The sequence below is a fragment of the Aquarana catesbeiana genome, linkage group LG09 (genome assembly GCF_042186555.1).
Source record: "Aquarana catesbeiana isolate 2022-GZ linkage group LG09, ASM4218655v1, whole genome shotgun sequence".
Lineage (NCBI taxonomy): Eukaryota > Metazoa > Chordata > Amphibia > Anura > Ranidae > Aquarana > Aquarana catesbeiana.
In genome coordinates, this window is record NC_133332.1 from 120,281,939 (window position 1) to 120,305,958 (window position 24,020).

The window sequence follows — 24,020 nt, forward strand, 5'->3', positions numbered from 1 at the left end:
TGCATTGATTGATACATACTATAAACACAATGGTATTCAAATGCCTGTTTGCAGCCCTAAAAAATATATATATATATATAGTATAGTAGATGAATGGTAGGTCTTAAAGTAGCCCAGTCACTGAAATATAGGGGCTGCCATAAAAAAAAAAAAAAAAAAACAAAAACAAAAAAAACCCAAACAGTCAGTAAATTATGGGCTGGAACAAGACCGCAGAGCAGGCAAGTCAGTAAAATTTGATTTTTTATCTGCATCATTTTTCTTGGTATGCGATTCAAGAATTGGAAGCATAAGGGGTTATTGTCACCGCTAGGATACTAGCGCTTTCAAAAAGAGTTTAGCAATAGCAGCCTCCATGCCTCTTGGCAAGTTTACTTTATGCATTGCAACAGTACCTAGTGTTACCACTAGATGGTGATGTGCTCAAATTTTCTTAAAGCTTTAGTCAAGGAAAAAAGTGCTCCTTGCAGGGGGGCTGCACCTGCACTGTCAGTGTTAACTGCACATTAGGGGACCAAGTACAGCAGTTTTACTTACCCGATGCACTGCTAGACTGGTCCCAGTCTTCTCCCCTGTGCTCTGGCAGTCTATCCAAGCCTGATTGGACCACATAGCCCTGCACTGGACAGGAGGACAGTGAGGGACAATCCTTTGCTGAACTGCAGAGGATCAGGCAAGTAAAATTGCTTTTTGCATCCCCCTAGACAGAAATGAGCCAACCCCTCGCAGTGTGGGCACTTAAAGCGGAGCTCCACCTTAAAAAAAAAAAAAAAAATATTAAAAGCCAGCAGCTACAAATACTGCAGCTGTTGACTTTTAATAAATGGACACTTACCCGTCCCAGGGTACAGCGATGTCTGCAGCCGAAGCCGATCGATCATCTCTCGGCTGCCCCCGCTGCCATCCTCAGTCAGGGAATCAGGAAGTGAAGCGTTGTGGCTTCACTGCCTGGTTCCCTACTGCGCATGTGCGAGTTGCGCTGCGCATCTTCACTGGTCCCCATTGTGTTCTGGGAAGTGTGTGTTTCCCAGAACACAACGGGAGCGGGGGCGGCCATTTGCGGCTAGGTATTCCCGGAAGTGGGTGCAGATACCTGTATTATACAGGTATCTGCACCCCCCCTCCCCCCGGAAAGGTGCCAATTGTGGCACCGGGGAGGGGGGGGGGGGGAGAATCTGATGAGCGGAAGTTCCACTTTAGAGTGGAACTCCGCTGTAAGTTCCAAAGTTGGATTTTTAAACAGATCCCAAGGTTTTGATACATATTTCAAGGTCAACTTGTGTTAAGGCAACATAACAACAGTTCTTGAACTAGCATGGAAGAAAATTAAAACTAATGAATTTCTGCGCTATGCCTGAAAAATGCCTAATTCACACAGGAAATGTAACTAACTATACTGATTTTAGATTAACAACATGGCAACCAGACATAGTTACATTTAATAATCAGTCACTAAATGTAGCATTGGGCAAAATATTTAACATAATAAAATCTGGATTTAAAAAAAAAAAAAAAAAGTGTCATGTGGTGTTTTATAGGAAATACTGTGAAGTTTATTCAATAATGAAGCTCAGTGAAATAAGGACTAGTGTTCAAGGAATGGGTCATTGGAATGCATAGCAAATCTTGTCCATCACTATAGGTAAAAAAGATGTAAAATTCAGACATGATTGTAGCTGGAGTGGACCAAATGAGCAGCAACGGCCCACTAGAGTTGCATGATTCTGGCTAAAATGAGAATCTCAATTTTTTGGCATAGAATAAAGATCACGATTCTCGCGGCGTAACATCTTTTACATTGTACAAAAAAATTGGCCTAACTTTACCGTTATTTATTTTTAATTCATTGTAATGTATTTTTTCCCTCCCCAAAAATTGCGCTTGAAAGACTGCTGTACAAATACAGTGTGACATAAAATATTGCAACAATCGCCATTTTAATCTCTAGGGTCTCTGCTAAAAGATATAGTTTGGGGGTTCCAAGTAATTTTCTAGCAAAAAATACTGATTTTAACTTTGTAAGAAACAAGTGTCAGAAAAAGGTTTAGTCTTTAAGTGGTTAAACTTCTCTCATTTACAGATGAAGTTCATTCCTTTGATCTAAAAACGAAAAGTTACAATATTTATAGTTATCTACTAGCACAGACCATGTTGTGAAAAACTTGGCAGGCTGCCCAGTTGTTTTCTTTTGACAGCAGAGAAGTCTCTACACTTGACTGAATCGAGAAATTCTGCTTAGAGAGCGTGAGGGGTGGTTGAATCGAGGTTGTGATTTTTTTTTTTTAACGATTAATCATACAGATCTACTGGCCACTCTTACTACCTCCAATGCTTACTGCAAAATGAATGCATGTGGTCATGGATGTCTAGCAAATCCCCAATAAGTCTTTACTAGTCTAAATATGCGTTCATGCAGTCTGAAATCCTATGTAATAGGACTAAAACATGCATCTTTGGTAACTGTGGGCCTAACATAGTAAACGTACAGCATATGTGCTACAAATAAATTGCAAAGAAACCCACAGCATGTGCACAGCCTTATAATATAAAAATATTAGGTTCACGAAAACTACTGCAGGCAATCAACCATACATAGCCAAATATTTGATATCTCACAACCGATTCAAGGACATCTCAGAGATCAGAAATGCAGGACACCCTTTCCTGGTAAAGAAGAGCAAAGATAAAGATGGCAAGCCTGGATGTGTACAGTATCTTCAAAACCAAATTCTATTTTGACAAGTTCCTAACTGTATTCTGAGATAATAAGCTGCCATTGGTGATCATATCCTGAAAAGTTTAGTTATTTAACTGTCATCTGACTCACTAGGTACGTGTATACACATCAAGACAGGTGAGAAGATCACAATGACAGCCAAGCCACTATCATTTTCAAACGAAGGGACAGCAATGGTAACAATTATATAATAAAGTATTACTTTAATATTCAAAATGTAAAAAAAGTCAACTTTTAAACACAAACATCTGCATGGGTTGAATGTAAAGGAAGCGGTCTTACAATAGTTAAACAATATGTTTATTATGACATCAATTTAGTTTTCATTTGTAAAGTCTATTTTCCAGGTAACATATAATTTACATAGTAGCTGTAGCTAGGAAATGAATAGGTAACAGTTGCACACAAAATAGAAGCATTTTATGGGTTAGATTGTCTCTGCTAGAGTTACAGTGTTCATACAAAAATACATGTTAATCTGGATTACCTAAGGCACTGCTCTGTCTGAACAAATCTACAAAGCCAAGTCTGATGACGGGTTTAATCTATAAAGAGGAACTTCAAGTTTATACAATTCTTTCTTTGCCAAACATTTAATCTACTAGAAACCATTTATATTACAAATTGATATGTCAGAGCAAGGAATTGCACAAAACATTGCTGTAAATATATATATAAAAAAAAGATCCAATATGTACTCGTTTTATAAATGCGTTTGATCTGTAGTGGGTTTCTACACATAGCTGGAACATAAGGACTCTAATAATGTGCAAAAAGCAAAAGGTGTGCAGAAACCAATCGCAGATCAATGTCTAATCTAAAGCTGGCCAAAAACGTAAACCAGTGGTCATCAACCCTGTCCTCAGGGCCCACTAACAGGCCAGGTTTACAAGATAACTGAAATACATCACAGGTTATATCATTTGCTGTTCAGTGATTGCAGTATTCTAGTCTGCATCTCCCCAAGGTAATACATAAAACCTGGCCTGTTAGTGGGCCCTGGGGACAGGGTTGGTGACCAATGCCGTAAACAATCCGATTGTACAATCTCCTTTACAGTTGTTTTTTTTTTTTAGGCAAACCTAAACAATACATTCAGTTGTATTCAGTCAGGCAAGCCCCTTGCACTACATAATTGTAGGTAGTTTTAAAGAGAATTGTAGAATGAATGGCCAGTGTAACATTTCGAAATATCAAAAGGAGGATTTCTCTGTTGCAGCAGGGGAAATAGAGTATTTTTTATAGTATTATAGTATTTGGTAAAGAAAAACACCTCTGAATTTTGGACAAAAGTATTTGGTGACAAGGTACCATTATAAGAATAAGTGACCCTACACAGTGATATGGCTAGAACCTGAGGGACAGGATTACCTCCCAAATGTGTAATAGAGCTGGTCATGGTTTTCACAGCTGCCTAAGGGCCTGTGTCAATTGCATCAATATGACAGACACATCTAAGATCATTGACAGGTGCTTTTGACCAGCAGTTGCCCCTCCTTTTGGCTTGCACTTGTATAGACTTGTAAGGGAATGCACAAAGGCCCATGAACACAGGCCCCTAAAGCAGGGGTAATGTCACCTTCTTACTCCCTTTCACTGCTGAAACATGAGAGACATGGAAAGCTTTCAACAACCGATAAATAGTAATTGCAGTAAATCACATTTTTAGTGAATAGGGGGAACCAACAATAAAGAACAATTACTAAAATAATGTCATCCGATGGATGGTAAGTGCCCATGACCAGTCACTCCTTCCACCTACTTATTCAAGCACAATCAGGGAAGCAGCAGTGATGGAAAAGTCAGAGAGAGGGTGGATCTCATCACCCTTAAATCCAAATTCCTCATCTCTGTGTGCTTGGAGTCTTGCATGTAAGTGCCTTATATTCCAATAAATAAATGCTCATTAAAATATAAGTCTATGATTATTAAGGGTTATGTACATACACCAGTGAGCTACTATAATAAACATTGGGTGTCTGCAAACAATTGCACTATAAGGAGTCCCTGAGGACTGAAATAAAATTTATCCTGCCACAATATGCATGTGATCTCAAAGTATCCAGGTTACTATGAACTTCTAAACATAGGAGTTGAGGAACCCAACTTTTCTATCTGACTAGAACATTAGACTGAATCTTTCTAAAGGCACAGGATATGCAAAACTTTTGCCTATATATAGAGGATTTCCCTATAAACCAACAAATGACTTCTAAGCATTCTCATCTGAACCATGAACTGGCTTTAACTGCATTCATCCATAAGTGCCGCTGTTAAGGATGAGACGAATAAATAAATTTGCTTGACGCGTCCAGACTGAAAAAAGCCTTTCAGCCTAAAATGACAACTTCCTTTGCAGCAATACCCAAATATTCCCTTTTGTGTTTCTGCAGCAGAAAAGAGAAGGCGATTGTAAACTAGGCTAATACATACAGAAGCTTGTTTTTGACGCCAAGAGGCAGAAAACATGAGAAATCCTGACTGAAATGAGCATAAGTTACAATATGAGGTTTAGTTCAGCAGGTTGTCAGAATGGTGCTGGCTTGCTGCACACAGAGCCCCGGCTACAGGATGGGGTGTACAGAGCATAACTAAATTACTGGAAAAACTAATCTGAGCTCCAACAAAAACCTCAGAAAAGGTCAAGTAGTTGTCTAATACTGCTGTTTATATACACAATAAAATAATACTTACATATTCAACTTAAATACACACATATGGAAAAAAAATTGAAATGTTTTAAAAAAATCCTGACAAGAGCAAGCAGTCATAACTATTACGTACACACGGGGTAATGGACCCAGTTTAAGCAACATTATTTGATTAGTAAACATACAAGTCTTTGTTATATGTGACACCATTGCGATTAAAAGTTAAAGGGTGATGATGTATTTCCTATTGCAAGAGTTCTTATAAAACTCATGTTATCTTTCTGGTCAATCACCAGTAATGTTGTCAAGTGTGCAAGTGCTTAAAGAGCCCAACTATGGACAGTAACCGGCTTGTTAGAATTTCCCAAATGAGTAAACAATTGAAGGGATAACTAGAATGCTCTATCGTTAGATGTAACAAGATGAATAGTAAACTTCTGAAACCCTGTGTAATTGTTCAACAAAACAGAAAGATGAATGACAAAACTAAAATATTCTCCATGAAGAAACTTCATAAATGGTGTAACTTCAGTTCCTTCCACTGCCACAACATTCTGCAGTCAAGCAACATTTTGATGTAGCAGCTTTTAATGACAAGGCTTCAGCACTTTATTAAATACTGGAGAGCGAAGTGCAATCAGAAGTTCACGGCTGACAAAGTGTCACATTTCTGGGAAAAGAAAAGAAGGTATTGTCAGTCTTGCTGAAATCATAGAAACACTCACATTGTGGGTAGGCATGCTTGTCACACAGTCAGCGGCCTGAAAGCATTTTGTGAACTTGACCATTATACCTGGTACGGGGGGGGGGGGGGTGTAACTTTTTTTCTGTTCTACTCAGCGGGCTGAGTCACTGGTACAGAACAGTATGCAGATCAAGACTGATGCATAAAAGGAGCAAACCTGCACTTTCTACATGCCGATTTCAGATTAGTAACCAAACCATACAACCCCAAAGATCAGTTGTGAACATCCAAGGAACTAGTATTTTCAAAAGCAGTTCAGCAGTAAAAGCTTGAGCCTCTCTTCTGACCATTTTTTTTTTTTTTAATAGAATCACCCCATGGTGTAAGCATACTCAGAAAAAGTATGTTTTGTAATAAACTGTATGTAGCTAATGCATATAACATTAGTTGTTACTTATGCACTTAATGTTTCATATATCTTCATATATATTTAATTCCACATTGACACATCAACCAAGCTGTCCGGTAAAAACAACAAAAACATCTGCACTGTGGAACAATCGAAAAAGGTATGCAGCAGCTTTCACATACAGCGGAACCTCGGATTCCGAGCATAATCTGTTCCAGGAGTATGCTCGTAATCCAAAGTATTCGCATATCAAAGCGAGTTTTCCCATTGACTTCGTATTGACTTCAATAGGATGCAATACCGCATGCTGCCAGAGGTGGGGGGGGGGGGGGGCACTGGAGAGCCTCAGAAACGGCCCGAGCACACTTCGGCTGACTTCGGCTGACCTCGGCAAACCTCGGAAAGTCTTCCTACCCGAGATTTGCCGAGGTCAGCCGTGCTGTACTCGGGCCTTTCCGTGCATTTCCGAACATGACGTTTGGCTCTGCTTGGCTCCGGCGCCCCCACCTCAAGCCAAAAGCGGTACTGCACACCGCTTTGGCCTGAAACGTGCTTGTTTTGCGAGACAAAACTCGCAAATCGAGTTCCGATTTTTAAAAATACAGTGCTCATATTGCGAAACGCTCGTTAACAGCGTTACTCGCAATCCGAGGTTCCACTGTATAGACAATATACACAACGCACATAGATGTAAAAAATAAATGTGTAGCGCCTCTATAAATATATAAAGTGCAGCTTAAAACAAAGCAAACCAATGTGAAAAAGTTCAAGAACAATTAAAGCAAAACAAATGTGTCAACAAAAATGTGGACCGGGAACGACAGCACCAGAAACTCCACCCCAGCACAGTTCATCCAATAGGAAATTATCAAGGGATTGAAATGCATTGGGAGGCGTTTCTGGTGCCGACATCACGCTGCTGCACGATCCTGGGTTGGCAGCAGCTGTTTCTGTATGTGCTCTTGCTGTTTTTATGTGAGTGTGTATACTATATAACAGGCTTTCAATAAATACTACGCTATTGAAGATTATCCTTTGGCTCCTGGTGAGATTTATCTCAGCTACACCCCATCAAGGAGGTGCCATTTGATGGGGACACTGGGAGAGTTTGCATACATGCTGTGGATTTTTGACATAAGTCACAGGCGCACATGCTGTTGTAATGCAGCCATCTGTTCTGGTGAGTGTCAACTCCACAGGGAAATGGTGACTGGCCTCTGAACACACTCTGAGAAGAATTACATGTGTGAAGGTTTCAGACCTTCTCTTCATGATTTTTGCACTGGATTTTATCCTTTCATTGGGAATTTTCCCTTTCATTTTTGTTTATTTACATATTTGTTCTGCTTTAATTGTTGATGAACTTTTGCACATTGGTTTGCTTTGTTTTAAACTGCACTATATATTATTTATAGTGGCACTACACATTTTTAATTTTTTGTCCAGTAAAAATGTTGAAAGATTTGAAACAATCTACAGTATACCTCTTTCAGGAAGGCCTAGTATGGACATGACGTAAATCAGGGGTCGGCAACCCGCCAACGCTGAATGTCCGGCCCGTCAGTGCCCATGATTAATTCATGGGTACCCGGCCTGCAGACATTTTCGCCGCTGTCCTCTTCATTGGACATTGGCTTTCAGCCGTTATCACAGGGCTGGATGGGGGCAGAAACTGTTAATGTGAAAAGTTAACTTCAGCAGTTCACTCCCCCATCCAGCCCTGTGATATTTCTGCTGTACTTGCTGCACACCTGTGTAAGGTAGGAGAGTTAGGACACTACAGTGTCGGGGGAGGGGTGTTGCAGGTGACAGAGGAACCTAAAGCGGGGGGGGGGGGTGCAGGGGACAGAGGACCCTACAGAGCGGGGGGGGGGGTGTGTGTGTGCAGGGGACAATATAGAGCGGGGGGGGGGGGGGTGTGCAGGGGACAGAGGACCCTGCAGCGGGGGGGGGGGGGGGGGGGGTTGGGTGCAGGGGACAGAGGACCCTACAGTGGGGGGGGAGTGCAGGGGACAGACATTACAATGGGGACGACGACACTAGGATCCCTTCTCACCTGGGAACAGGGACCACATCTTCCATAGGGGCAGGAACCCAATCTCCAGACCATGCTGGCTAGCAGGGCTGGCATCAGCCACCCTTGGGTGCCAGGATGGGGGAGGGGGGCAGTAAAATCCAAATCCCCAGCTACATACTCCCTCAGGGTGAACTGGCTTTGTATTCATTAAGCACCTTAAAGTGAAGTAAACCTGTACGTTAATATTACTGTGTTAGGATTTTTATTATCTTCCATTTATTAGCAGGTGAATGCGGTCCTCCATGCATTCGCATACATTGAATCCGCATACATTGCTGACCCCTGACGTAAATCATTCTTTGAGTGCATACCATCACTACCTTAGTTTACAATGATGGGAAGGTAGTACTTGATGACTGGAAATAAACACTTTCATAGTATGCATACCTGCCGCAGTCTCAATAGCCATGGACAAGGAATTCACATGTCCCTCTTCAAAAGCCAACTTTGGAGGAATTGTAGCAGATTCTATGAGGTCCTCATTGCAGCTATCTGTAGTGTCGGGCTCAGACAAGCTACTAGTCTTGGAATGAATTTTCAGGTTAATTATTTCTTCAAATGTCCATGCGCAGGGCTTCCCATTTATATTGGTTAGGGGCTCATCTCTTTGGTCATCCTCACTGGGAAACGGCTGATCTAGGCTCAGATTAACAGTGTCATTTGCCACCTGACTAAATACAAAAGATGGAATGTATATGTTAGAAATGTGGAAAAATTGGTCAGGAATTTATAAAAAAATAAATAAAAAAAAATGCACAAACTTTGATAACTGAGGCTTAAAGGGGTGGTAAACCCTCGTATTTTTTTCACCTTAATGCATCCTATGCATTAAGATGAAAAAACTTCTGGCAGTGACCGGCCCCCCTAGCCCCCCTGTTTTACTTACCTGAGCCCCGTAATTCCCTTGGTGGAGACGCGCTCTCCCTCTCTGCACGGGGTACCGACTCTTGATCGGATAGATTTATAGCAGCGCAGCCATTGGCTCCCGCTGCTGTCAATCAAATCCAATGCGGCGGGGGTTGGGGCCAAGTCCGGCATTCGTGTCTATGGACGCAAATATGCTGGACTCGGGAGCGCGCCTGCATGGTAACCCTCCGGGAGAGCGCTTCTCCTAGGGGCTTATCTGATGGGAAGAGGAGCAGCGAGAGCCGCCGAGGGACCCCAGAAGAGGATAATCGGGGCCACACTGTGCAAAAGGAACTGCACAGTTAAGGCAAGTATGACAGGTTTGTGATTTAAAAAAAACAGGAATGTTTACAATCACTTTAAATTTAAAAAGTTTTGCTATGTATGTGTGTGTATCTATACTGATTATATATATATATATATATATATATATATATATATATATATATATATATATATATATATATATATATATATATATATATATATATATATATATATATATAATTTTTTTTTTTTTTTTTTTTTTTACACATTGTAGCCCCCGTTCTGCCTGATACACTAAACCATAATTGAGCCTTTGGGTCGGACAAGGGGAGGCAGTTCATAAAATTTACACTTTTCTAGGGGCATGACCCCTTTTACCATGGCACCCATCTCATGAAATATTTGCTACAAATCCGGTACCGGCACATGTGCCAGAATGAGGTATTTATTACTACCACCACTTTTAGAATCTGTTGATATGGCTGTGACAGCTTGTAAAAAGAATTAACTCCAGTTTGCAGATATACAAACTGGCGGAAATTAAGACCAACTGAGTTAGCATAGAGAGAAGCCAGTGCTCAGAGTGGGGCATTTTGTGCTGGAAAGCAGTAATGAATATGACATCTTCCCACAAAGGGCTCCCTAATTGCAAGAAAGGATGGCTATGTTTCCACATACAGTGGGACCATGAAAAACAAACTGGAGCGATGACTGAGATATCATTGTTTAGGGGGCCAGCGATTCCCTTCCATGTAAAAGTAATCCTAGTCGCTATAGAGCTGCAGGATTACTTTTACAGGCAGCGGAAGGGGGTCCCCCTCCCGCCTTTACCATCCTCTCCCAACCGATCAGTGAGTGCGGCAAGGATACGACCAGGGGCAGCCAGTTCCTGGGACACAGTGAGAAGAACCGACGTTACTCCCACTGCGTGACACCAGAAACCGGAAGAAACGAGGATTTTGTCTGATTTAAACAAGCCATTACCGGCATCTGATCTTGGTTTGATCAGATTCTCTGGAGGGCAGAGGGGAGATATGGGGTTTAATGGACCCCAGGTCTCTCCATAACGAGGTCCTGTCATGGCCCATCCTATCACAAGGGATGTTGTTCATTCCTCATGATAGCAATAAAAGTGATTAAAAAAATAATAATAATTTAAAGATAAAATGTAAAAAAATTAAAATAAAAATAAAGAAAGAAAAGAATTAAAAAAAAAAAAAAAATGCAAAGCTCCCCCATTCCCCCGTGCAAATGTGAATATGCACATAGGTACCACACGCATATGTAAACAATGATCACACCACACGTGAGGTATCGAAGTGAACGTCAGAGGGAGGGCGATCATTTTAGTGCCAGATCTCTTGTGGAACTCTAAACTGGTAACCTGTAAAGGCTTTTAAAGCATCACCTATGAAGATTTTTAGGAACTACAGTTTTGTGCCGTTTCACAGGTATATGCAATTTTAAAGCGTGACCTGTTTGGCATCTATTTACTGGGCATATCATCTTTTATATTGTACTAAACAGTTATTATACTGTGTTTTTGTGCATTAAAATCCATTTCCAAAAAATTTGCATTTGAAAAATTGCATCGTGTTACATAAAAATACGCAACACCTACAATATTATTCTCTAGGGCCTCAGGCCTCGGCTTATAAGTAGCTTTCTAGCAAAAAAATATGTTATTGTAGGAGAGGAATGTCAGAATTGACCTGGAGGTGGTTAAGCTAAAAGTTTAAACTATTAAAGCTATTTCTGTGATATTAGGCCTTAATTCAGAGATATCCCTTTCAGCACATTTTTCTGCCACCAACTGCCCTTGGTCTGATGGCCTGCACCATTTCAACACAGTTTCTATTAGCTCAGGTTATCCTGGACCAGCCCCATCCTCTTCCCGAATAGTAATATTAGAAGTACCAAATTGAGGCGCTTTTTCTCTCACTCTGATTTCTCTTTCCATCAGCATGCTTATTGTCAGCACATTAACTTATTTGGCTTCTCATTGTTCTCTCTCATATGCTCTTAAGTTGGGAGATTTTGTGTGACGTTTGGCAGTTGACAAGGCAGTAACTTTAAGACTTGGTACCCCGACATGCAAGCTTACCTTTCAGGATCAGACAAAAGTATAGCTAAGTTGTGGAGGAGAAGTTACATACTGTAAGTTAAAGGAGAAGTATGGCCAAAGCACTAATTTCTGCACCCTTGCGACAGTCCTTAGTCCGCTGCTGGCTGATGTCAGAAAGCTGGTCTAGCTTCTGCAGGGATTCCAACAATGTCGGGATTCACCCAGATGCCTGACTGGCAGCTGGCTAAGCCTTTCAGTGCACCGCTGACCTGAGCTGGCCACTCCCACCGCCGCCACTCCAGTGAGCTCTAGAGGAGCAGAACAGAGACGGTCCCGCTCTTTGCTCACTGAAAACCGAGAACTGAGAGATCAGCAGTGTTGTGATCGCTTGGTTCTCAATCTTACAGCTGGCGGAGGAAAGCTGCAGCATCGGATTGAAGCTGCAGCCACAGTCGGGTATGAATTTTTTTTTTTTAAATCCCACACTTCTCTTTTAAATAAGCCTGCCTGCTCAGTTGTCATTTAAAGTGATTGCAAAGAATATTAAAAAAAAAACATATCATACTTACCAGCTCTGTGCAGTGGTTTGGCACAGAACAACCCCAATCCTCCTCTTCTCAGGTCCCCTGCCGCTGCTCTGGGCCCCTCCCCCTTACTGAGTGCCCCCATAGCAATCCACTTTGCTGTGGGGACACTCATACATGCTCATTTCCAAGCCAGCTCTCTGCATCCTTAAGACACAGAGCATGGCTCAGCCCCGCCCCCCCGCTCCTGCCTTACTGGCTGTGTATGACAGCAGTGGGAGAGCCTTGAATCACGTGCACATCGCTGGGTCGAGATCAGGCTTAAGTACAGTATTAGGGGGGCTGAGGGGGGAGAAGCACACTGAAAGTTTATCTTCATGCATAGAATGCATGAAGGCAAAAAAATTCAGCCCTTAAAACCACTTTAAGGCTTAGGTTGCACAAGCAGAATACATTCAAATCTTTTTTAGGCAGTACATCAAAACCCAAAAACTGTATATGCTGAAAAAGACCATTAATAGGACATAAAATGAACCTGGCCTAAAAAGTTTCTAACAATACTACAGGTACACACTGAGTACTGAGGTTTTTGTCAGCTAAATGACATGTAGTTTAGTGGGGACTTGACAAAAGTTGATGCTCTGTGTACAACTTGGGCAAGAATTTCCAAGAGGTTCTATAGAACAGTGGTTCTCAACCTCAGTCCTCAAAAGTACCCCCAACGGTGCATGTTTTCCTTTACTTTGCACAGCTGCTTTAAATCAATATCAATGACATGGTATTGATAAGAGCTTTTTTATCTAAGGGAAGTTCACAAAACATGGCCCGTTGGGGGTACTTGAGGACTGAGGTTGAGAACCACTGCTACAGAACACAGAAAACTGTTCAAAGGACTAGCAAGTTCTTACAGGCACAACAATATTTTACATTAAAGGAGCCTAGTAAAGCATGGATTGGTGTATTGCGTACCATCCGTCCTTTGGATAAAAACAGGATTATGGAAGTATCAACACAGGTGGCTGCTCCTTGTTTCTTGCTCCCAGGTATGATAAAAGAAAGGAGATAATGAACGCTAACATAGCATAAAACCATGCCAGAAGCCATGCTATTTAACAGGTCCACATCAGAAAGCGCACAGCCGAGCGCACTGTGATGCTCTAATCACAACATATGACCACTATTGGTCAGGAAGAGAATGACAGGGGAAAACAGCTACTCATAAAAGCAATAGAGCGGCTGAACCCACATTGCTTAGAGGGCATTAGTCCCACAGTAGATGCATACCAAGCCTCCGTTTGACTTGGAGACACCCAAGCCTCATTGCCGATCGGAATACATATACAACAAATCGAGATCTTTCTGACCAATAGTGGCCATATGTTGTGATTAGAGCATCTGATCAGCTGTGCTCTTTCTGCCATGGACCTGTTAAATTGCGTGGCTTCTGGCATGGACTTCACACCCCCCGATGTCGTCCGTTATGACGGAACTAGTAGGGTGGAGTCTATGCTTATAAGTAACTTGATAAAATAGTCACTAAGGCTCCACCTGTAAGTAGTAGCTGAGAGGGGAACCAAAAAGATTAACCCATAAACAACTCAACGATGATAGCAGTCACCTCAATTAGATAACACTAAGAGGTGTGTTCCTCTGAATTAAACAACAGCATATAGAAAAAGAAAAAGGGATTTCCAAGTAATTCTTCAATGAGAAACAGCCGGCATTAGTCAAAATTGATTAAATATTTATTAGAAAATTCCACAAAGACACTAGAAACAATAAAAGTTATATTTAAATAACCTCCACCACATTTAATTTTAAAATTTGACAACGTTGTCAGAGGACACCGGTAGCCACGACAGACACTTATACTATATATAGATTATTATTATGAGCCACTAATTCCACATGCTCAGGAGCTACATCTGTGGAAAAATAGATCATAGAACCAAGATAGATGGAACCTAAATTTCTTTATGGTACTCCACACAAGAGAATAATAGCTTCACAGGTAGCTTCAATGAGGAACTAGATTGCAGTCCGCACCGAAAAATATTCCCCGGAAATGGAGGGGGGAGGGGGGAAGCCCAGATCACTCTGGAATATAAACAGGGATTTACACAACAGTTGAGAAGCAGGTAAAGCAACCGATTATTAGCAATGGACAACACTAAGCCAACAATTGATATTCTACTGGGGCTAGAAAAACGGTTACCAGATGCATATAGGCAGTGTGAGTGTATATGAATATATAAACTTCAATACCCAGCCGGGCGTATAAATGTCGATACAGCTCACCACTCTTCTGGCAATTCGTTAGGCGTTGTTCCGCAATCCGGCCGGCCGATCATCCAGTTACTGTATGGGGCATTAGTTCCCACAGAGTGGAGAGAGATGTTCCGGCCGCTGCTCCACGTGTGTAGCTGGCATCCTGCGCCGTAACTGCGGACGTCCAGGGATTACTTCCGCATACCAAGGGTACTTCTGGGGGAATTTAGTGGAGTGTGTCTGTTACTGGCAGTCTGTTCCCTCCAAGCACAGAGCGTGATGGCTTCATGCTGACGCGTTTCACTCGTGACACGAGTTTCCCCCTCCATTTCCGGGGAATATTTTTCATGCGGACTGCTATCTAGTTCCTCAATATAGCTACCTGTGAAGCTATTCTTTTGTGTGGAGTTCCATAAAGAACTTTAGGTTCCAGTTATCTTGGTTCTATGATCTATTTTTCCACAGACGTAGCTCCTGAAAATGTGGAATTAGTGGTCCATAATAATAATATATGTGTGGTATATGAGTGTCTGTGGTAGAGGTTATTTAGATATAACTTTTATTGTTTCTAGTGTCTGTGGAATTTTCTAATAAATATTTAATCAATTTTGACTAATGCCGGTTGTTTTTCATTGAAGAATTACTTGGAAATCCCTTTTTCTTTTTCTATATGGAGTCTATGCTTAGTCTCACCACGTTAGTTCCTATGTGATCTGCAGATTGTTTTTACTTTGGAAGTTTTTTATCCCTGTCTGTTTGGATTTGTGCTACCTCAATAAACCATCACGGTTTTATGCTACGTTGGCGTTCTTTCTCTACTTTCTTTTATCATACTTGGGAGCGAGAAACAAAGAGCAGCCACCTGTGTTGATACTTCCATCATCCTATTTTTATCCAAAGGACGGATCGTATGTATTACACCAATTTACGCTTTACTAGGCTCCTATAACGTGGAGTTTAGTCATCTGGTAAGGGCACAGACTTTCCTTTTATCCATGGTGAAAGGTGACTTTCGGTGTTCAATTGTTTCTATCCACATTAGTAGTTGTTAGACATGCTTCACGCTATGACAGTTTCACCTTAAGGAGCAATAAAAGTACACTTACCTGAATATTGTGGGCGTTGTATCTGAAAAGTGCCCATTAAACTTCTGATCAATGTCTGATTTATCCCCATTCACAAATAATTCATTCATTCCCTCTGCTGCTGCATCCTGAGACAAAAAATCTGGGGAGGATGAAGTTGGTGTAACTTGCACTTCCTGGAGACCATCTGCTTCATCGCACGAATCAGAGTCATTAGCGCTATCTGAAATACAGAAAAAGGATAATGCTCACACTGTCACATATATAACAGTGTCATTATATGGGCTAAACAATATTTACCAGGTGTGTTTTTATCCAGATTGAAATTTTCTTCATCCTCCTCTGACCTGTCTTCATTCTTCAGAACACAAATGAAAAATAATGTTAAGAACATAAATTACTTCTCTTGTCCCCAACAATTTGTAAGAGAACTAGAATTGCTCTAGAGTACTTAGGAAAATGGACTTCAGCTTGCCTTTATCTATAGAACAAGTGTTAAAACCCAGCTCTAGCCAAAGAGTTTTTTTTTTTTTTTTTTAATCTTGGACAGAATATGGCAAGTAATCAAACAATCTATGCTCCTATTATACAAAGTAACTTTTTGCTTAGGGCTCTTTCTCACGGGGCGGATCAGTAATGATCCGCCCCGTGAACACCCGCTTGCTCAGCGGGGATCGCTCCGCTGATCCCCGCTGAGCAGGAAGATGACAGGTCCATCGCTGCACGCTGTGCAGCGACGGACCTGTCAGAGCACCGCTCTCCCCTATGGGGGGATCGGATGATGACGGACCGTAGTGTCCGTCGTCACCCGATCCAATCTGAAAACGGATGGAAAAGTAGGTTTTTCCTCCGTTACACTTTTCGGATCGGAGCGGGGTCGGATGTCAGCGGACATGTCACCGCTGACATCCGACGCTCCATAGGGATGAATGTATGTCCGTTTTTCATCCGAAAATGGAAGGATGAAAAACGGACATACGGATCCCTCGTGTGAAAGAGGCCTTACTCTCCTAGTGACAAGAAGTGAGGGGAAACATCTTAAAGAGTGACTTTTTTTTTTTTTTTCTCAACAAAAGTAAACACACACTCCCCTCTAGGTGATCAATATACATTGCAAGGATTTTAACAAACTTTGTTACAGATTCCAATCTGAATTCTGAAAAAATAGCGGTTTATGTCCAGGTGCAAAGTGAATCTGTATGGGAATGATTTTATAATTATCAATCAGCTGCTGCACCTGCAGGACTCTAATGAGGAAAGTGGCAGGGCCTGCATCCCTTTAGACATGCTATCCTTTTGGGAGTATCTCACCAAAAATGTCAGATTTTTGGCATCCCCTGAAACAAAAAAGTCTTGTATCTGATTTCAGACTACAGTGAAAATCAGTAAGCCAATCGCACAGGAAATTAAATTTCTCGATTTCTCGACCATTTGTGTACAGAATGCCTCCAGGTAGCCAAATTGCATTGCATTTTAAAGAAAATTACAACGCTGCAGACTAAAGATAATTTTTAACTACAATATGACTTGTGTCACAAATGTATACACCAGCCCTCAAAAATTCCACTCGCCTGCTCGCATTTTGCGAGTGGAATTTAGTGCAGGGCGAGTGAAGAGCAGGGGCGGACCAGGCTGACAGTTTCCCTGCTGATTGCTTCTGGCAGAAGCGGTGCAGGCTTTTTTCCAGGACATCATAGTGGCGGGGGGGGTTCCCTGCCCCATCCCTCCTGGGGTCGCTCTGATGTCCTGTAAAAAAGCAGTCATCGCTTCTATCAGAAGCAATCTGCAGGAAAACTGTCAGCTGGAGGACACAGAGCGGCAGGGCCAGACTGCCCTGGGGCCACTTTGAACTGAGCTGAGGCTGCAGCGCTCCCCTCCCTCTCTCTCTCCACCTCCTCCTGTGTATCACACACACAACGGGCATCTCCCGTTGTGTGTCACAGAGCTGGGTCTGTGTTCAGCGGTGTTGTAACAAGATTCCGCCCCCCTAGGGAGGCGGGACCTTGTTACAGCACCGCCGAACACAGACCCAGCATAGTGAGGCTGCCTTCAATGGGCACAGCGAGGCTGCCCTCAATGGGCACAGCGAGGCTGCCCTCAATGGGCACAGCGAGGCTGCCCTCAATGGGCACAGCGAGGCTGCTTTATGTTAATATTGTTAAAGTTGTTAATGTTTATTTTTGGAATTTAATTATGCATAGAAAATGTAACAGTGTAATTTCATGAGATAATTTGAGGGTGTGTTTAGGGGCGGGCCAGGGGAGGGGTTGGGTGGGCCAACTGGTGGCAAGTAACTCTTAAGGCCTGGCTAGTGGCTCAGGACTTGAAATTTTGAGCCCTGCTATACACTATTAAGGAAAATTGTTATCCATACTTACCGTAATTTTCCTTTCCTGGATCCTCCCCATGTCAGCCTACTATGGGTCAGCTCTGCCCCCTTTGCCAGGACCACCTCTTTCTTAGCCCATAAAGGGCGGCTGTCTGCCCACACCAGTGTTCAAAAAATACCCGCCTCGCGACGGATAAACTGGGTGGGAATGCTCCGGCTGACATGGGGAGGATCCAGGAAAGGAAAATTATGGTAAGTATGGATAACAATTTTCCTTATTCCTGGACCTCCCCATGTCAGCCTACTATGGGATGTACCAAGCAATATTAAGAAGGGAGGGAAGACAAAAAATAAGCCAAACCCTCAATGCAATGCTACTCAAATTTTTAATGGGCAACAGCCGCCGTAATAACTGTAGAGCCCAATGTTTCCTCAGGTGGACAAGCCAAATTAAGCCTGTAATGCCTAATAAAAAGGTGTTGGGCGCGCTCCAGCTTGCTGCTTTGCAAACTACCTCAGGGGCAACCTTCGCGTATGCTGCCATCCCCCTCACTGAATGTGCTTTGATCTCTGAAGGAGGAGGAAGGCCCAGCGTTTTGTATGCAATATGTATGGTCTTGACAAACCAGGAAGACAACTCTGTATGTTGCTGGCATACCCTTTTTAGGCCCCATTGGGAAAACCTACAGCTGATCTTGATTTCAAAAGCTTTTAGTGCATTTCAGGTAGGTTGAAACCGCAGAGACCAGGTCTAACCTACTCCACTCATCCGCCAGAAAGGCCCGGAGAATGACCTCCCAGTTCATACGAAATTATGTGGCCTAAGGACTCGGCCTAAGGACTATCTTGACTGGGAGCACCAAACAATATGGTACTTTAGATGAGAAGGCGCACAACTCGCAGACTCTTCTGGCCGAGGCAACCACTAGTAAAAAACAAACAAAAAACTGTTAAAGGAAATAATGAAGAGAAAGCTTGCTCAAACGTAGGAACCAGCAATGTTCCCAAGACTAGTGTTAAGTCCTCTTTTGGAAAAAAACGATTTCAATGGAGGTCTGATTTCTATGGCTGCCCCTAAAAATCAGATCACCAACGGATGTAGAACATATTTTGTACACGACACAGCCGACAAGGCGGGGATTTGACCCTTCAGGGAATTATAAGCTAACCCTCAGAGACCACTCTGCAGAAAGTCCAAAATGTTAGATACTGAAGGAGATACAAGGTCCCAACCCCTTTCTGTAGTATTCCAGATCCGGCGATAGGTTACATTCGTGGACCTCTTACGAGACTGTGAGAGCCAATGGAAGCGGCGGGAACACGTACACCAAGGGGAAGTTCCAAGACCTGGACAGAGCACCCTGACCCCACGCCTGTGGATGCCAGGTCCAGGAGAAGAAGCAGGGCAGTTGACAATTCTCCTCCAATGCCATAAGATCTATCGAAGGCGTCCCCCAGACCATGAAGATCTTGCGTATGTACTTGGAGTTGAGGCCCCATTCTATGTGATCCCCAAAGCCTCGACTCAAGCGATCTGCTAAAACATTCACCGGCCCTGGGAGATAAAATGCTGTAAGAGAGCCGAGATTCTTCTCTGCGCATAGGAAGATGGACATGCCACCTGAAGGAGAGGGCAACTTCTTGTGCCCTCTTGATGAGACACATAAGGTACCGTAGTTTTGTTGTCCAAAAGAATCTTGACAACTCGACCTCGCAACATAGGTTGGAAGTAAGAGAGCGCGTCTGACAGCATCCAATCCCAGGAAATTTGAACTCTTTGCCCCACAAAGGTTCCACTGGCCTTGAACCTGCTGTCCCAGGCAGTGTGCCTCGCAGCCTGCCATTGGTCGTCACCACTATTGGTTCTGAGGCCTTCAACGGAACTCCGCGGGAAAAATTGCGAGCTACTGACCAACAAACCAGGGACCAGATTATCGGAATAGGCAGATAGATTTTCTGGAACAAGGAGTGACAATCCCACTGAGGAAGAAAGTTGCATTGAATCCTCCTTCTGCGCCACCTGACCCACGGGACTACTGGAGCTGTGGCGGATAGAACCCCCAGATACTGCATGCATTCCTTCACCAACATAGAAGGCCTGGCCATCACTGCTTTGGTCTGAGACTGGATCTCCTGGACCTTCCTCTGAGGAAGAGAAACACGACCCTGATCCGTGTCGAATTGTACTCCTAAATACTCCAACATTTGGGTTGGATGCATCTGGCTTTTCCAAAAGTTGATCAACCAACTGAAATGAGCTAGTGTTTTGCAGGTGAAATTCACATGAACTAGAAGAAGCTCATTTGACGGACCCAAAAGTAGCATGTCGTCTAGATAATGGAATATTTGCACTCCCTTGACCCTGAGAGTTGCGACGACAGCAGACAGTAGCTTTGAAAACATTCTCGGAGTCGTGCAGAGATCGAATGGGAGACATTCAAATTGAAAATGAGAGCCTTCTACGGAAAACCTGAGCAATGGTGAGATGCATCAATGGAAACATGAAGATAAGCATCCGCCAGATCAATGGAAACCATCCATTCTCCTGACTCCACAACCGAAATGATCGTTTCCAATGACTCCATTTTGAATGGTGGAACCTTCATGTAAGAATTCAGGACTTTGAGGTCAAAAACTGGTCCGAAACCCCTTGAAGCCTCTGGGACCAAAAACAGGGGAGAACATACTCTCTGACTCAATTCGTGCCTTGGAACCGGAAGGATGGCCCTTGCCGCCAACAGCTCCCCTATATATCCTTGCAAACATTGCCTCCTTTCGATGTTCTGTTTCAAAAAATACTGCTAGTGAATATCTACTTGCCCCCCCCATTTCAAGGGAAACTATTGTTTGATCTATTAGTAACCCTGGCACCCTACTTGCATTTTCCAGTTCTATTTATGGGAGACTTTAATACTATTCTGGACTCTGCTCTGGACTCATCCAGCGTGGCTAGACCTGCTTCAGTAGAACTATGCTCTTGGGCATCTGTGGCGGGCCTAGCTGAGATTTGGAGGTGGAAACACCCGGAAGAGGTGTCTTACTCACATTTATCTTCCACCCACAAATCCTCTGCCAGAATAGATTTTGCTTTTGGGAATGCATCCATGTTAAAGAGTATCCATGAGTCAAAGTACCTGGCTGGTGGAACAAGAAGACCAGGTCGCTACTCAAGTTCAATCAGCTATAGATTCATACTGGGTAACTAATGCCAACTCCACTGACTCCTCTGTGGTTTGGGATGCATTCAAAGCAGTAGCGAGGGGTGAGTGCATCTCGGCAATTAAGGCAGTCAGGAGGGATCATAATGAGAAATGCCGTATATTGTTGGATGAGGAAAGGGAACATGCTCAGAGCCAGGCTGATTCTCCCTCTGAGGCAGGTTATGTGTCTCTGTTGGAGAGCAGGAGGAAGGTGGCGTTACACTTTTCGAACCTGGCTCACACTGAAGCCAAACACAAAGCAGAATCCATCTTCGCTGAAGGTGATAAAAACGGGAAACTCCTAGCTAATTTAGCAGCTGACCAAAGAATACCAGTTAGTATACCAATAATAAGGAATGGGGTGGGGCAGATGATCTCGGACCCTATGGGTATCCTTGAAGTATTTGTAAATTTTTACAAGTCCCTATATTCACCTATCCCATCCTATAATATGGCTGAGCTGGAGGGGTTGCTTCAGAGTCTCGCTATGCCAAAACTGGCGGACAATGATGTGGCCACTCTAGATGACAAAATTTCAACTATAGAAATTGAGGCAGCCATACTTGCCTTTCCCCCACAGAAGGCTCCGGGTCCGGACGGTTTACCTGCAGATTTCTACAAAGTATATATGTCCCAACTGGCATGTAGATTAAATTTATTATACGCACATTGTTGGGAGCAGGGGGAATTGCCGGCCTCAATGATGGAAGCATATATGGTGCTCCTCTTGAAACCGGGCAAAGATCCAACGGAGTGCTCCTCGTATCGCCCAATTGCGCTGCTCAACATGGATTTCAAGATATTGACAAAGGTCTTGGCATCGCGATTGGCCGGGGTTATTTCAACCCTGGTGGATATTGACCAGACAGGGTTCATGCCTGGTATGTCCACTGATACGAACCTGAGGAGATTATTCACTCACTTACAAATATTGAATCCTGAGTTTTCGGCTGCAGTGGTTGTCTCAATAGACATTGAGAAGGCCTTTGACTCAGTGGATTGGCCCTTCATGAATAAAGTACTAGAGGCCATGGGTTTCGGTCCCGGGTTTCGTCGTTGGGTCTCGATGCTATACAGTGCTCCGAAAACGGCGGTGAGGCTTGGTTCCAGGGTTTCGGAATTTTTTCCCATAGGGAGGGGTACCAGGCAGGGGTGCCCTCTATCCCCCTTCCTGTTTGCCCTAATGATGGAACCTATGGCCAGGGCAATAAGACAATCTCAGGAGGTGGGAGCAATCACAGTGGGTAATATCAAAGAAAGTATTGCTCTATATGCTGATGACCTGCTATTGTTTCTTAGGGATCCTGGGCCTTCATTAAGAGCAGCTCTTCAAATTCTAGACAAATTTACTATTTTCTCGGGACTTAGGGTCAAAACTCTCAGACAATACAATGCCGTTGCAGTGGGTTAATACAATTACTTACCTTGGGGTCAAAATAACAGCCAACCCTGATGACTATATATCTCTGAATCTCCTTCCAGCAGTGACCAAGCTCAAGCAAAAGATATTAGCATGGAAAAACTTACCCCTCTCGTTGTTGGGAAGGGTCAGCCTTATTAAAATGAAATTTCTTCCTGTGATATTGTATTTTTTACGGCATTGTCCGGTGTGGATCCCAGCTTCCTTCTTTAAGTCTCTAAACGGCATTATAGGATCTTTTATTTGGTCACCACAATCTCCTCGCATAAGTATCAAAATTCTGCAGGAGCCGTGGGGTCAGGGAGGTCTGGCACTACCTGACTGGCAGAAATATTATCTGGCAGGACAGATGGTGTTTGCTAGGAAGTGGCTGAGGGCAGATGACGGTGATTCTGCTACGGTTGTAGAGGCAGCTCATCTGGGGTCATATGAGAGTTTGAGGTTAGCACTATACAGAGGTCAGAGATCTTGTCTCCCTTTAACAGACTCAATGAAGGCCACCATTAAGGCATGGGGAGTCACCACCGTCATGATGTCCCCTAGCTACACGGGAATATCACCCTCCACTCCACTGTGGATGAATCCCCGTCTCCCACATTTCTTCTCTTTCCCAGATCCTGCGCTGTGGGCATCTAGAGGCATTAAAGCGTTAAGTGATATCACCAGGGAGGGTGAGCTCTGTACTTTTGACCAGTTAAAAATTAGACATGACCTACCCAATTCCTTTTTTTTTCGTTTTCTCCAGCTACGCCATGCTTTTCAGGCTCAGTTTACTGGTCAAAGAATTGAATATGCGCCATCAGCACTGGAATCCCTCTTGTCGGCAGAGAAATTAGACAAACCCCTATCCTCAGTATATAAATCCCTCTTTAAAAAAACACCCATAGGAATATCAAAATGTAGGGAAAAATGGGAACAAGAAATTGCTGGTATAGACGGGGAAGACTGGGATGCCATGTGGGATCACCCATTTAAATACTTAGTTTCTGCAAGGGACCGTCTGATCCATTTCAAGTTCCTCCATCGAGTGTATTTTACACCAGCCAGGTTGTCACGCATTTATTCCACAGTGAGCAGCCAATGCTGGAGGTGTCCCCATTCCCCCGCTGCTGCGGAACATATTTTCTGGAGCTGTCCGAAGATTCAGATCTTCTGGTCCGACATTACAAAGTGCCTCACAGAGGTACTGGGTGTGCCGGTCCCACTGGCTCCCCGGGTCTGCCTGATTGGTTTGGTGGAGGAGGTGGTCCCTTCCAGGGCACTTCGTACTTTATTGAACATTAGCCTGTTTTACGGTAGAAAAGCTATACTATTGAATTGGAAGAAGCCTGATGCACCTACATTAACATACTGGAAGGGACTGGTCAACTCGGTCATACACTTATATAAAGCTACTT

At 43.2% G+C, this 24,020-nt stretch overlaps 1 protein-coding gene across 14 annotated transcripts in view; it reads right to left on the minus strand.

The window, feature by feature from the left end:
- Positions 1-3,015: 3,015 nt before the first annotated feature.
- Positions 3,016-24,020, minus strand: part of MAP7D3 (MAP7 domain containing 3) — a 221,947-nt gene continuing 200,942 nt past the window's right edge. For all 14 annotated transcript variants that reach the window (XM_073599218.1, XM_073599216.1, XM_073599207.1 and 11 more), the window contains 4 exons: positions 15,975-16,032; positions 15,696-15,897; positions 8,947-9,230; positions 3,016-6,058 (listed from right to left, as the gene is read on the minus strand). In XM_073599218.1, coding sequence (XP_073455319.1) covers positions 6,051-6,058; positions 8,947-9,230; positions 15,696-15,897; positions 15,975-16,032 — 552 coding nt within the window. In that variant the 3' untranslated portion in view covers positions 3,016-6,050. The remainder of the gene's footprint in view (positions 6,059-8,946; positions 9,231-15,695; positions 15,898-15,974; positions 16,033-24,020) is intronic.